The following is a 15,910-nucleotide window of genomic DNA, read 5'->3' as shown; positions in this document are numbered from 1 at the left end:
TCCATTTGTTCTATAGTGAGGTTAGATTATGTACCAAAACCACAAACCTTTCTCTTGAGGGAGATGAACAAATCTGTCCATGTTTTTACAAGCTGTTTGGGTCTGAAACGCCATCACCACTTTATTATCCAATAAGGCACTGTCACGAGCTGGTAAAAAGAAATACACTATTTTCATTGAGGACCACTTACAGTGCAAACATGCAAATATTGTTTGCATCTCTAAGCACATTAACCCTTTGGGCAGCTATACCATGTCCTTGTTATACAATTTAAAACACATAATATGTAACATGAACATTGTATACATGTAATATTTAATTAAACAGCAATGTGATGTATTAATAATAGTATGTATCTCAATTCTTAGATTCTCAGCTTTGTTTCAATTCCTGCTATTCCATCACAGTATGGAATCATTGATGACTCCTGGGCTGACCGTAAAGCATGAATCTGTTGAGGGTGTCGTGTGTCTCTAGTGGGTCCAAGTGACGCTCTATCTCCTGCAGCAGGATACACTGGGTGCAGTTCAACCACTCTCCACTCCACACTAGAGTTTGCAGCTCAGGCCTGCCTGTGTCAAACCAACCGGGAATTAATTATTCAATGGGCTAACATAGTTTTGCTCAAGTTTTGTTCGCACATACAGTGAGCTCCAAAGGTATTGGGACGGTGACACATTTTGTTGTTGTTTTGGCTCTGTATGAAGTGCAGACTGTCAGCTTTAATTTGAGGGTATTTTGATCCATATCGGGTGAACCGTTTAGAAAGTACAACACATTTTGTACATAGTCCACCCATTTTGGGTGACCAAAAGTATTGGGACAAATTCACTTATCTGTAAAAAGTTAAATATTTGGTCCCACATTTAGCGCACGCAATGACTATATCAAGCCTGTGACGCCACAAATTTGTTGTACGCATTTGCTGTTTGTGTTGGATGCGTTTCAGATCCTTTTGTGCCAAATTTAAATGAATGGTAAATAATGTAGTGTCATTTTGGACTCACTTTTATTGTAAATAAGAATAGAATATGTTGCCAAACATTTCTGCATTCATGTGAATGCTACCATGATTACGGATAATGAGTGAGAAAGTTAGAGGCTTAACTATCATACCCCACCCAAAAAATGCTACCCTCCCCTGATATTATAATGGTGAGCAGTTAGTGGGAGTAGTTGTAAGTTACCTTCTGATGTCAAATCATCTTTGCCAGACTGAATAGTGTAGGTCCAGTTTTTCATAATGCAATGAACACCCCTAAAATTGAAAAAAAAAGTGCATTATCACACAGACAGCTTCTACCGTGATTGTGTAAACAACATTGACATTCTCCTATACTTTCAAATTGTTAATCAGTGTAGAATAGGCCACAAACATTGCAACGCCATATAGGATGTAATTAAGCCTGTTGAACTGTGTACGACTGGGTCAAATTTGGGTCAGAAACAGACCATGGATGTGTTCCAAATAATCTCTCTCTTCTTCCGTTTCTCAATACTGTTATAAGAAACTCCCTCTAGCCCATGCACACTTCAGGAAGAAGGAGAGATAATTGGGACATAACCCAAGTGGGCTTCTCTGCCAGTATGATTGTGTCAGCTATCAGCTATCCCTGGTCTCTTACACGCGCATGGCTCCGGTCAACAGTAGTGCATTTTTAGAGGTCTCATTCAGGTAAAACACAGTGCTGTCCATCTGTCTGAACATCTGCACATCCGACTCCTTCACACCAGCCGCTGCAATGAAGTACCATTTGCCAAGATACTGAGGGAGAGAGAGAGAGAGATTTGTGAAAGGAGAAAAAGAGAGGGGGAGAATTAAATGAAAGAAAACATCTATTTTAAGACATTACTGACAAAAAAACGACCACCACTGTTAGGAAAAAAGTGGGTGGGGAAAGCGTAAGATGACAAGTGAAAGGCCCATGCGAAATAATCTGAAACTGAAACTGTGAAACCATTTGTTGAGGTGCTGTCCATATCAAGCCATTTCGGAAGAAACACATGAATGTCGATTTTCTGTAAGGTACAACCATATACTGTATGCTGTAGGACTCTAATTACACCATTCTGTCAAACAAAATCACATATGGTGGGATGTCTGTACAGCAAACTGCATTGTGTATGTTGTTTGTGGGGCTCACTTGTAAAAGTGACTCCCTGTATTTTTTTAACTCAATATTGACTCCCTGTATAAATACAGTTGAAATAAAATAAATAAAACGATTCATTATGGGTCACACATATTTTTTGTAAATGTATTAAAAGACCAAAATGCAATAATAATTTGAGAATCATCATGAAGGGTTCATGATATATCAGGGCTTGTGTATAATAACCTAATTGACAGGTCATAATAGTGGTAAAAACACAGATATTACATCTGCATATCTCTCTTACCTGTTGGGTATTGAGACTGCTTGTAGATAGGAGGACTGGTTGGGAGCAAGGGGAGAAGAGCTGACACAACCACCCATTCACAAAGAGCAAGAACGAATACACTTCCTTGGCCTCTAACATACCTGAACCACCTTAATCAACTTGTGGCCTAAAAGAAACCTGGCAATTGATCTCTCTTTCTGGGCTTGATATTTCTGTGTCCGGATTGAGCTTCGAACATTTTAGGATTGTGGTAATCATTAACCACTTGTTTGTTAGCACAACTTTCCACCATCCCACATAAGTCCAAAGGCCCACAAACCAAAAGGTGTTGTTCCATAGTCCATGAAGCGGGACCGATAAATGTCAACATTATTGCCTATAAGTCTTTTTGTGTGGGTGGCCTTTAAAGTAAGAAGTGTTTGAGCATTTACCCAATTTTAGGAAATAGGCCTGCTTGTACACCCCCTATTCTCCTCACCCTCCATCAGCCCACATGTTGGTGGATGGGTTTCAATATGACTGTCATTTCTGCAGTCTACACTGGTTATGCACATCCCACAGGTTATTGAGGTTATCTTGTTTTGCAAGACAGTATCACAGCGCTAGAGTATCTACCAAGCGGTGTCAACGTAATGAATTATCCCTGTGCTATGCATTAGGGCCAGGAGTGTTCCTGACTATGTGAGCCTGAACAGGAAAAACTCCTGGCACACTACCATACACATACTCAACTTTTTGAGTGTTTCATGCAGTAGGTAGACCTGAATAGGATGTCCTTGTTTTCTGATTTTTGAACAACGGTATTGTGCATATTCATTTGACTCGTGTCTGGAAGATAACGTTTTGATGAGGAGAACAAAGAGAACATTGCTTCCATTTGCTGCAGTCGGATCAACTTTTCAGGGGTTCTTTGTCTCTTAAATGGAATACGCCTGACATTATGTCATTCTCTCTCTCTCTATACATACTAACAATGTCACACAACTACCCACTGGGCACAAACTGGTTGAATAACCGTTTCAATGTAATTTGTCTATGCATCGTGACATGGAATCTGTGTGGAAAATACATTGGATTTGAAAAAAAGTAATCAACGTCAACGGTTGTTCTGAGGGTGAAATTTCAACCACCGGATGATGTTATCATGGTCACTGTAGTGTTATGCTTTATGTGAAGAATCTGGAGGTGAATGTCCCTTTGGTTGACTAATGAAACAATACGTAACATAACACAGGAGACTTCACTGGACTTGTTACGACGGATGCACGCGGACCGACTTGCCCAATCACCTTTTATATGACGCCATGAATATACCTGTGCCATGCGCTATAATAAAATAGTTCCAATACAACACATCACCCTTTCTTCTTCTTTTAAGACACGTGTTTCTAAAATGTCAAAACATCACATACTATTTATAGTTCATCACTCTGTAACAAACTTTTCTGTCTTTACAGTTCAACAACTCGTGAAACATCGACCCATTTTCTGTCTTTTACATTCGTTAAAACAGTCGTCGTTTCTTCAACACTAACTATATTCTACTCTAAGGTGAGCTGGGTGGACTGCCAGTCACCTTCATAGCTGCAGTGGGGTTCTCCTATCGCATAATGCAGGCTGTGTGTTAATTACTGCACATGCTGTCCGTCTGGTGGTTTGACAACTGTACCACGAGAAGTCATGTGTACCGGAGTCTGTGGTTCGGTGACAGGAGGTGGGTCGGCATCTGGAATAGGTAAGTGCAACTCTGCGTCAAACTCTGGGTGTTCCTCTCCACCGTTTTGACAAGTCTCTGAAGCACTGTGGAAGGGTTTCAGGTGGTGTGGATTCCTGCGCAGCACTCCCGTATCTGTCTGGACCAAGTATGACCTGGGTGTGTCACATCGTTGAAGCACTGAAGCCGTCTTTGTCCAGCCTTGTTCGTCGCCCAGCTTCACGTCGACGTTCACTCCGTGCTGGAGTTCTGGAAGGGCTTCTGATTTTATACCTGTTATACTTTGGCTGCATACTTAGGCCATCCTGTTGTCACATCGTGTTTCACCATCTGCAGCTCTGCATCTTGTTGTGTCTGCTTCTTGACGACATCAAGCTTGGTGGGTGAGATAAGCCGTGGTGTATGAACTGCATCCTCATAGGCCTCGATTTCACTGGTCTGCTCTGCAATATCTCCTGTAACAGCTGCCTGGGGATGTCTGGAAAGGGTGTATGTTATAACAAGCAGTTCCCCCGGCACATACTTGGCTGTAGGGTTATAACGCATCATGCGCATCAACAGTCTCTGACACCTCAAAAGGCACTAAGTCAAGGTCTTTACAGTTTATTAAGAGGTTTGTGATCACTCTGCAGTGTGAATGTATCTAGGCCATACAGATATCTGGTAAACTTCTCATAAGCCCAGACTGCTGTGAGTCACTCCTTTTCTATCTGTGCATGGGGCTTCTCTGCATATGTGAGACTCCTGGAGCAATAAGCTACTGGCTTTAACTATCCACCTTGTTTCTGTAGTAGGACCCCACCTTACCCATAACTACTGACTATCGTAGGCTTTGTCATATCATAGTCAGGATCGAGGGAAAGATGAACGGAGCAAAGTACAGAGAGATCCTTGATGAAAACCTGCTCCAGAGTGCTCAGGACCTCAGCAAAACAAAACAAACAAGCACAAACTAAACGTGAAGCTTTGCGAATAGTGCAGACAGGCAACTAAACATAGAACAAGATCCCACAAACACCAAAGGAAAATGGCTACCTAAATATGATCCCCAATCAGAGACAACGATAAACAGCTGTCTCTGATTGGGAACCATATCAGGCCAACATAGAATTACAAAACCCTAGACATACAAAAACTCTAGACAATACAAAACTAGCGTACCCACCCTAGTCACACCCTGACCTAATCAAAATATAAAGAAAACAGAGATATCTCAGGTCAGGGCGTGACACTTAGGGACAAGTCTCTGAATGTCCTTGAGTGGCCCAGCCAGAGCCCGGACTTGAACCCGATCGAACATCTCTGGAGAGAGATGAAAATAGCTGTGTAGCGACGCTCCCTATCCAACCTGACAGAGCTTGAGAGGATCTACAGAGAATGGGAGAAATTGCCCAAATACAGGTGTGACAAGCTTGTAGCGTCATACCCTAGAAGACTCAAGGCTGTAATCACTACCAAAGTGCTTCAACAAAGGGTCTGAATACTTAAGTGATATTTCAGGGTTGTTGTTTTTTTAAATACATTTGCAAAAATGTCTCAAAATCAGTTCTTGCTTCGTCATTATGGGGTATTGTGTGTAGATGGGCTTTTTTCGTCATCAATTTAATCACTTTTAGAAAAAGGCTGTAAGGTAACAAAATGTGGGAAAGTCAAGGGGTCTGAATACTTTCCGAATGCACCGTATGTTAGATTCACGTCTCCAAATAAAGGTTAAAGAACTGGATTAAGCCAGTGGCTCAAATGGAACTATCCAACCAGTAGATACATCTCCTTTATATGTTGACAATTGGTTGCATTGTCAACCAAACACAATTCAATATTGCTTTTGTAATACAGTAAATAGCCTAAAGTTAAGGCTATCTTACAAACTGATGTAACATTCAACCTTAAAATGAGTAACATCCATGGCCACATTGAGGTTACTGTAACTATAAATGTCTTCTTATGCAGGTTAATCATATAAGGCGCTCATGTTCAAGATAGCATGCATAAAATAGCATTCACAATTGCTGTAATAATCAGCTTAACATCTCGAACGGAATTGATCACTTGCTCCATCTCTTTTTAATATAATCTAAGGTCACTTGGTTCTGCTATTAGACGAAGCACAGTGATAACACAATCTGTTGTATAAATAAACAACATTTCTGACATTGTCTTCTCATTTGAACTTTGCTGTGCTTTTAAAACCTGTTAGATGGTCAGGGGTCCTGCATGGTTCTGGTACAGACCGACATTTTCGCTTATAAATCGTTCTGTGGATACCGTAGATATAAACGGCTTGCATTGAGCGACAGCCCTGGTTCCCACCGACACTGTAGTATTTTTGAGCCTGTGTGACGTAGGATGTGATATCTGAAACCACCTACCATTTCATTCGTTTTTCGGACTGTCCATCAACTCCTAGCTGAACACCACATCACAGCAACCGAGCCACAGACAAAGCACATGCCTGCAATAGTTGCCTGCAATAGTTACCTGCAATAGTTACATGCAACCAACGTCCTAGCGCAGTAGGAGACAGCGATTTCATCACGGTAGCACATTCAGAGATCGATTTATAGCCATTAATGTAAAATAATTTGTATATTTTAAACAAAAAAACAACACTTTTCTGTCATAAATAATATGAAAAGGCAAGGTGTATTTGCATGTGGGAATCAGACTATAAAGGGAAATATGTATCTAACGCCCCCTGATGGACAATCTAGGGCTAGAATGTTTGCAGATCTGGTTGAGTTTGTGTGGTGGTGATCCCTTTTATTGGCCTAAAGTAATGTCATAGTCAACATAGCTAATAGAACTAACGTGTTAGTAAACTCACTACAATCATGCAGTACAGTGTACAGTCAGCAAGCAGTTACACCGGCAGGCCCCGGTGGCAATAAATTAGTAAAACCAGAATCTTACCTTGACTTGGAAGAGTTTCAGTGTTGGATAGTCATAGCCAGCTAGTTAACATAGCATCTCTCTCTGTTTGAGCTGGGTGTTGAGTAGGCTAAACTAGCTAGCTGCATTTCTCTCTCTCTTGCTTCTCCTTCATTTTTGAATAAATTATTTTGTTCAAAGCTGTTCAACTATTGTCTTTCTCTTTGAGTCAACTACTCACCACACTTTATGCACTGCATTGATAGCTAGCTGTAGCTAATGCTTTCAGTACTAGATTCATTCTCTAACCCTTTGATTGGGTGGACAACATGTCAGTTCACGTTGCAAGAGCTCTGATAGCTTCTGGAGGACGTCCTCCAACCTGTCATGATTACTTTGTAAGTCTATGGAAGGGGGTGAGAACCATGAGCCTCTTATGTTTTGTTTTGAAGTCAATGTACCCAGAGGAGGACGGAAGCTAGCTGTCCTCCAGCTACACCATGGTGCTACCCTACAGAGAGTTGTTGAGGCTACTGTAGACCTTCATTGCAAAACAGTATGTTTTAATCAATTATTTGGTGATGTGAATATATTTAGCATAGTTCTCTAAAAATGATAACTTTTTAAATGTTTCACTATTTTTATTTTTGTGAAATTCACTGAGGAGGATGGTTAATCAATCTGATTTATTTCTAAAGCCCTTTTTACATCAGCCGATGAAATGCAGATGTAGAAGCACGTTCACCTTCACACCCCTGGGCCAGACTTCACTCAATCATAGGACCTACTGAAGAGATGGGTCTTCAATAAAGACTTAAAGGTCGAGACCGAGTTTGCATCTCTCACATGGTTAAACAGACCATTCCATAAAAATTGAGCTCTATAGGAGAAAGCCCTGCATCCAGCTGTTTGCTTAGAAATTCTAGGGACAATCAGGAGGCCTGCGTCTTGTGACCGTAGCGTACGTGTAGGTATGTACGGCAGGACAAAATCGGAAAGATAGATGGGAGCAAGCCCACATAATGCTTTGTAGGTTAGCAGTAAAACCTTGAAATCAGCCCTAGCCTTTACAGGAAGCCAGTGTTGAGAGGCTGGCACTGGAGTATGAATATGATCAGATTTTATGGTTCTAGTCAAGATTCTAAACTTAAGTTTATTTAGTGCTTTATCTGGGTAGCTGGAAAGTAGGGCACTGCAGTAGTCTAATCTAGAAGTAACAAAAGCATGGATACAAGCATCATTTTTGGACAGTTTCTGATTTTTGCAATGTTGCATAGATGGAAAAAAGCTGTCCTTGAAACAGTCTTGATATGTTCGTCAAAAGAGAGATCAGGGTCCAGAGTAACGCAGAGTTTTATTTGAGACAACTATCAAGATTAATTGTCAGATTCAACAGCAGATCTCTTTGTTTCTTGGGATCTAGAACAAGCATCTCTGTTTTGGTCGAGTTTAAAAGTAAAACATTTGCCGCCATCCACTTCCTTATGTCTGAAACACAGGCTTCCAGGGAGTGCAATTTTGGGGCTTCACCATGTTTCACCATGTACAGCTGTGTATCGTCCGCATAGCAGTGAAAGTTAACATTATGTTTCCGAATGACATCACCAAGAGGTAAAATATATAGTGAAAACAATAGTGATCCTAAAACGGAACCTTGAGGAACACTGAAATGTACAGTTGATTTGTCAGAGGACAAACCATCCACAGAGACAAACTGACATCTTTCCGACAGTTAAGCTCTAAACCAGGCCAGAACTTGTCCGTGTAGACCAATTTGGGTTTCCAATCTCTCCAAAAGAATGTGGAGATCGATGGTATCAAAAGCAGCACTAAGGTCTAGGAGCAAAAGGACAGATGCAGAGCCTTGGTCTGACACCATTAAAAGGTAATTTACCACCTTCACAAGTGCAGTCTCAATGCTATGATGGGGTCTAAAACCAGACCTAAGTGTTTCGTATTCATTGTTTGTCTTCAGGAATGCAGTTAGTTGCTGTGTAACTGCTTTTTCAAAAAAAAATTGACGGGAATGGGAGATTCGATATAGGCCGATAGTTTTTTATATTCTCTGGGTCAAGGTTTGACTTTTTCAAGAGAGGCTTTATTACTGCCACTTTTAGTGAGTTTGATCCACATCCGGTGGATAGGGAGGCATTTATTATGGTCAACATAGGAGGGCCAAGCACAGAAAGCAGCTCTTTCAATAGTTTAGTTGGAATAGGGTCCAGTATGCAGCTTAAAGGTTTAGAAGCCATGACTATTTTCATCAATGTGTCAAGAGATATAGTATTAAAAAACTGGAATGTCTCCCTTTATCCTAGGTCCTGGCAGTGTTGTGCAGACTCAGGACAACTGAGCTTTGGAGAAATACACAGATTTAAAGATGAGTCAGCCAGTGCTTTGCTTTCTAATGATCATGATCTTTTCCTTAAAGAAGTTCATGAATTTATCACTGCTGAAGTGAAAGCCTTCCGCTATTGGGGAATGCTGCTTTTTAGTTCGCTTTGCGACAGTATCAAAAATACATTTTGGATTGTTCTTATTCTCCTCAATTACAGTGCCTTGCGAAAGTATTCGGCCCCCTTGAACTTTGAGACCTTTTGCCACATTTCAGGCTTCAAACATAAAGATATAAAACTGTATTTTTTTGTGAAGAATCAACAACAAGTGGGACACAATCATGAAGTGGAACGACATTTATTGGATATTTCAAACTTTTTTAACAAATCAAAAACTGAAAAATTGGGCGCGCAAAATTATTCAGCCCCTTTACTTTCAGTGCAGCAAACTCTCTCCAGAAGTTCAGTGAGGATCTCTGAATGATCCAATGTTGACCTAAATGACTAATGATGATAAATACAATCCACCTGTGTGTAATCAAGTCTCCGTATAAATGCACCTGCACTGTGATAGTCTCAGAGGTCCGTTAAAAGCGCAGAGAGCATCATGAAGAACAAGGAACACACCAGGCAGGTCCGAGATACTGTTGTGAAGAAGTTTAAAGCCGGATTTGGATACAAAAAGATTTCCCAAGCTTTAAACATCCCAAGGAGCACTGTGCAAGCGATAATATTGAAATGGAAGGAGTATCAGACCACTGCAAATCTACCAAGACCTGGCCGTTCCTCTAAACTTTCAGCTCATACAAGGAGAAGACCAGATCAGAGATGCAGCCAAGAGGCCCATGATCACTCTGGATGAACTGCAGAGTTCTACAGCTGAGGTGGGGGACTCTGTCCATAGGACAACAATCAGTCGTATATTGCACAAATCTGTCCTTTATGGAAGAGTGGCAAGAAGAAAGCCATTTCTTAAAGATATCCATAAAAAGTGTTGTTTAAAGTTTGCCACAAGCCACCTCGGAGACACACCAAACATGTTAAAGAAGGTGCTCTGGTCAGATGAAACCAAAATTGAACTTTTTGGCAACAATGCAAAACGTTATGTTTGGCGTAAAAGCAACACAGCTGAACACACCATCCCCACTGTCAAACATGGTGGTGGCAGCATCATGGTTTGGGCCTGCTTTTCTTCAGCAGGGACAGGGAAGATGGTTAAAATTGATGGGAAGATGGATGGAGCCAAATACAGGACCATTCTGGAAGAAAACCTGATGGAGTCTGCAAAAGACCTGAGACTGGGACGGAGATTTGTCTTCCAACAAAACAATGATCCAAAACATAAAGCAACATCTACAATGGAATGGTTCAAACATAAACATATCCAGGTGTTAGAATGGCCAAGTCAAAGTCCAGACCTGAATCCAATCGAGAATCTGTGGAAAGAACTGAAAACTGCTGTTCACAAATGCTCTCCATCCAACCTCACTGAGCTCGAGCTGTTTTGCAAGGAGGAATGGGAAAAAATGTCAGTCTCTCGATGTGCAAAACTGATAGAGACATACCCCAAGCGACTTACAGCTGTAATCGCAGCAAAAGGTGGCGCTACAAAGTATTAACTTAAGGGGGCTGAATAATTTTGCACGCCCAATTTTTCAGTTTTTGATTTGTTAAAAAAGTTTGAAATATCCAATAAATGTCGTTCCACTTCATGATTGTGTCCCACTTGTTGTTGATTCTTCACAAAAAATACAGTTTTATATCTTTATGTTTGAAGCCTGAAATGTGGCAAAAGGTCGCAAAGTTCAAGGGGGCCGAATACTTTCGCAAGGCACTGTAAGTTGGAAAAATAGGATGATCGAGCAGCAGTGAGGGCTCTTTGATACTGCACGGTACGGTATTTCCATGCTAATTGGAAAACTTCCAGATCGGTGTAGCGCCATTTCCGTTGCTTCAGGGCTCGGGTATTTTCTGTACACCAGGGAGCTAGTTTCTTATGACAAATGCTTTTTGTTTTTAGGGGTGCGACTGCATCTAGGGTATTACGCAAGGTTAAATTTAGTACCTCAGTTAGGTGGTTAATTGATTTTTGTCTTCTGATGTCCTTGGGTATGTGGAGGGAGTCTGGAAGGGCATCTAGGAATCTTTGGGTTGTCCGAGAATTTATAGCACAGCTTTTGATGATCCTTGGTTGGGGTCTGAGCAGATTATTTGTTGCGATTGCAAGCGTAATAAAATGGTGGTCTGATAGTCCAGGATAACGAGGAAAAACTTGAAGATCCACAATATTTATTCCACAGGACAAAACTAGGTCCAGAGTATGACTGTGGCAGTGAGTAGGTCCGGAGACATGTTGGACAAAACCTACTGAGTCGATGATGGCTCCGAATGCCTTTTAGAGTGGGTCTGTGGACTTTTCCTTGTGAATATTAAAGTCCAGAAATTAGAATATTATCTGCCATGACTACAAGGTCCGATAGGAATTCAGGGAACTGAGTGAGGAACACTGTATACGGCCCAGGAGGCCTGTAAACAGTAGCTATTAAAAAGTGATTGGGTAGGCTGCATAGATTTCATTACTAGAAGCTCAAAAGACTAAAATGCATCCTTTTTTTTTGTTGTTGAAATTTGCTATCGTAAATGTTAGCAACACCTTCTCCTTTGCGGGATGCGCGGGGGATATGGTCACTAGTGTAACCAGGAGGAGAGGCCTCATTTAACACAGTAAATTCATCAGGCTTAAGCCATGATTCAGTCAAGCCAATCACATCAAGATTATGACCCGTGATTAACTAGTTCATTAATTATAACTGCCTTGGAAGTGAGGGATGTAACATTAAGTAGCCCTATTTTGAGATGTGAGATATCACAATCTCTTTTAATAATGACAGGAATGGAGGTCTTTATTCCAGTGAGATTGCTAGAGCGAACACTGCCATGTTTAGTTTTTCCCAACCTAGATCGAGGCACAGACACGGGTATAGCTCAATGGGTATAGCTGAACTGACTACACTGACTGTGCTAATGGCAGACTCCACTAAGCTGGCAGGCTGGCTGGCTGGCTATCTCATTGTGGAGCTAGAGGAGTTAGAGCCCTGTCTATGTTCATAGATAAGATGAGAGCACCCCTCCAGCTAGGATGGAGTCAGTCACTCCTCAGCAGGCCAGGCTTGGTCCTGTTTGTGGGTTAGTCCAGGAAAGAGGGCCAATTATCTACAAATTCTATATTTTGGGAGGGGCAGAAAACACTTTTCAACCAGTGATTGAGTTGAGAGACTCTGCTGTAGAGCTCATCAAATCAAATCAAAGTTTATTTGTCACGTGCGCAAATTAAACAGTGAAATGGTTACTTACAGGCTCTAACCAATAGTGCAAAAAAAAGGTGTGTCTGTGTAGGTAAGTAAAGAAATAAAACAACAGTAAAAAGACATTTGAAAATAACAGTAGCAGGGCTATATACAGACACCGGTTAGTCAGGCTTATTGAGGTAGTATGAACACCCCCCTATCCACATCGATGGAACAGTAGTGGAGAGGGTAGCAAGTTTTAAGTTCCTCGGCATACACATCACAGACAAACTGAATTGGTCCACTCACACAGACAGCATTGTGAAGAAGGCGCAGCAGCGCCTCTTCAACCTCAGGAGGCTGAAGAAATTTGGCTTGTCACCAAAAGCACTCACAAACTTCTACAGATGCACAATCGAGAGCATCCTGGCGGGCTGTATCACCGCCTGGTACGGCAACTGCTCCGCCCTCAACCGCAAGGCTCTCCAGAGGGTGGTGAGGTCTGCACAACGCATCACCGGGGGCAAACTACCTGCCCTCCAGGACACCTACACCACCCGATGTCACAGGAAGGCCATAAAGATCATCAAGGACATCAACCACCCGAGCCACTGCCTGTTCACCCCGCTATCATCCAGAAGGCGAGGTCAGTACAGGTGCATCAAAGCTGGGACCGAGAGACTGAAAAACAGCTTCTATCTCAAGGCCATCAGACTGTTAAACAGCCACCACTAACATTGAGTGGCTGCTGCCAACACACTGACACTGACTCAACTCCAGCCACTTTAATAATGGGAATTGATGGGAAATGATGTAAATATATCACTAGCCACTTTAAACAATGCTACCTTATATAATGTTACTTACCCTACATTATTCATCTCATATGCATACGTATATACTGCACTCTATATCATCGACTGTATCCTTATGTAATACATGTATCACTAGCCACTTTAAACTATGCCACTTTGTTTACATACTCATCTCATTTGTACATACTGTACTCGATACCATCTACTGTATCTTGCCTATGCTGCTCTGTACCATCACTCATTCATATATCCTTATGTACATATTCTTTATCCCCTTACACTGTGTACAAGACAGTAGTTTTGGAATTGTTAGTTAGATTACTTGTTGGTTATTACTGCATTGTCGGAACTAGACGCACAAGCATTTCGCTACACTCGCATTAACATCTGCTAACCATGTGTATGTGACAAATACAATTTGATTTGATTTGATTTGATGTACATGTAGGTATGGTTAAAGTGACTATGCATATATGACGAACAGAGAGTAGCAGTAGCGTAAAAAGAGGGGTTGGCGGGTGGTGGGACACAATGCAGATAGCCCGGTTAGCCAATGTGCGGTAGTACTGGTTGGTCGGGCCAATTGAGGTAGTATGTACATGAATGTATAGTTAAAGTGACTATGCATATATGATAAACAGAGAGTAGCAGCAGCGTAAAAGAGGGGTTACATAATGCAAATAGTCCGGGTAACCATTTGGTTACCTGTTCAGGAGTCTTATGGCTTGGGGGTAAAAACTGTTCAGAAGCCTTTTTGTCCTAGACTTGGCACTCCTGTACCGCTTGCCATGTGGTAGTAGAGAGAACAGTCTATGACTGGGGTGGCTGGGGTATTTGACAATTTTTAGGGCCTTCCTCTGACACCACATGGTGTAGAGGTCCTGGATGGCAGGCAGCTTTGCCCCAGTGATGTACTGGGCCGTACGCACTACCCTCTGAAGTGCCTTGCGGTCGGAGGCCGAGCAATTGTTGTACCAGGCAGTGATGCAACCGGTCAGGATGCTCTCGATGTTGCAGCTGTAGAACCTTTAGAGGATCTCAGGACCCATGCCAAATCTTTAGTTTCCTGAGGGGGAATAGGCTTTGTCGTGCCCTCTTCACGACTGTCTTGGTGTGTTTGGACCATTCTAGTTTGTTGTTGATGTGGACACCAAGGAACTTGAAGCTCTCAACCTGCTCCACTACAGCCCCGTCGATGAGAATGGGGGTGTGCTCGGTGCTCCTTTTCCTGTAGTCCACAATCATCTCCTTAGTCTTGGTTACGTTGAGGGATAGGTTGTTATTCTGGCACCACCCAGCCACGTCTCTGCATTCCTCCCTATAGGCTGTCTCGTTGTTGTCGGTGATCAGGCCTACCACTGTTGTGTCGTCTGCAAACTTAATGATGGTGTTGGAGTCGTGCCTGGCCATGCAGTCGTGGGTGAACAGGGAGTACAGGAGGGGACTGAGCACGCACCCCTGGGGAGCTTCAGTGTTGAGGATCAGCATGGCAGATGTGTTGCTACCTACCCTCACCACCTGGGGTCGGCCCGTCAGGAAGTCCAGGGTCCAGTTGCAGAGGGAGGTGTTTAGTCCCAGGGTCCTTAGCTTAGTGATGAGCTTTGAGGGAACTATGGTGTTGAACGCTGAGCAGTAGTCAATGAATAGCGTTCTCACATAAGTGTTCCTTTTGTCCAGGTGGGAAAGGGCAGTGTGGAGTACAAAAGAGATTGCATCATCTGTGGATCTGTTTGGGCGGTATGCAAATTGGAGTGGGTCTAGGGTTTCTGGGATAATGTTGTTGATGTGAGCCATTACCAGCCTTTCAAAGCACTTCATGGCTACGGACGTGAGTGCTACGGGTCTGTAGTAATTTAGGCAGGTTGCCTTTGTGTTCTTGGGCACAGGGACTATGGTGGTCTGCTTGAAACATGTTGGTATTACAGACTCAATCAGGGACATGTTGAAAATGTCTGTGAAGACACCTGCCAGTTGGTCAGCACATGCCCGGAGCACACATCCTGGTAATCCGTCTGGCCCCGCAGCCTTGTGTATGTTGACCTGTTTAAAGGTCTTACTCACGTCGGCTACGGAGTGCGTGATCACACAGTCATCCGGAACAGCTGATGCTCTCATGCATGCCTCAGTGTTGCTTGCCTCGAAGCGAGCATAGAAGTGATTTAGCTCGTCTGGTAGTCTCGTGTCACTGGGCAGCTCGCGGCTGTGCTTCCCTTTGTAGTCTGTAATAGTTTGCAAGCCCTGCCACATCCGACGAGCATCAGAGCCGGTGTAGTATGATTCAATCTTAGCCCTGTATTTACGCTTTGCCTGTTTGATGGTTCCTTGCAGGGCATAGCGGGATTTCTTGTAAGCTTCCGGGTTAGAGTCCCGCACCTTGAAAGCTGCAGTTCTACCCTTTAGCTCAGTGCGAATGTTTCCTGTAATTCATGGCTTCTGGTTGGGGTATGTATGTACAGTCACTGTGGGGACGACGTCCTCGATGCACTTATTGATAAAGCCAGTGACTG

The 15,910-nt window shown here is 42.6% G+C and overlaps 1 protein-coding gene across 1 annotated transcript in view; it reads right to left on the bottom strand.

Moving 5' to 3' along the window:
• The window catches only part of apom (apolipoprotein M), an 11,656-nt gene extending 5,271 nt beyond the window's left edge, over positions 1-6,385 (bottom strand). The window contains exons 1-5 of the mRNA XM_021594686.3: positions 2,402-6,385; positions 1,627-1,766; positions 1,189-1,259; positions 439-573; positions 48-149 (exon numbers count right to left, since the gene is read on the bottom strand). Of these exons, the coding sequence (XP_021450361.1) occupies positions 48-149; positions 439-573; positions 1,189-1,259; positions 1,627-1,766; positions 2,402-2,521 (568 nt within the window). The 5' untranslated portion in view covers positions 2,522-6,385. The remainder of the gene's footprint in view (positions 1-47; positions 150-438; positions 574-1,188; positions 1,260-1,626; positions 1,767-2,401) is intronic.
• Between the last annotated feature and the right edge of the window lie 9,525 nt (positions 6,386-15,910).

Source organism: Oncorhynchus mykiss, chromosome 3, assembly GCF_057628025.1.
Source record: "Oncorhynchus mykiss isolate SJ-2025 chromosome 3, ASM5762802v1, whole genome shotgun sequence".
NCBI lineage: Eukaryota > Metazoa > Chordata > Actinopteri > Salmoniformes > Salmonidae > Oncorhynchus > Oncorhynchus mykiss.
This window is presented reverse-complemented; position numbering and strand designations above follow the sequence as displayed.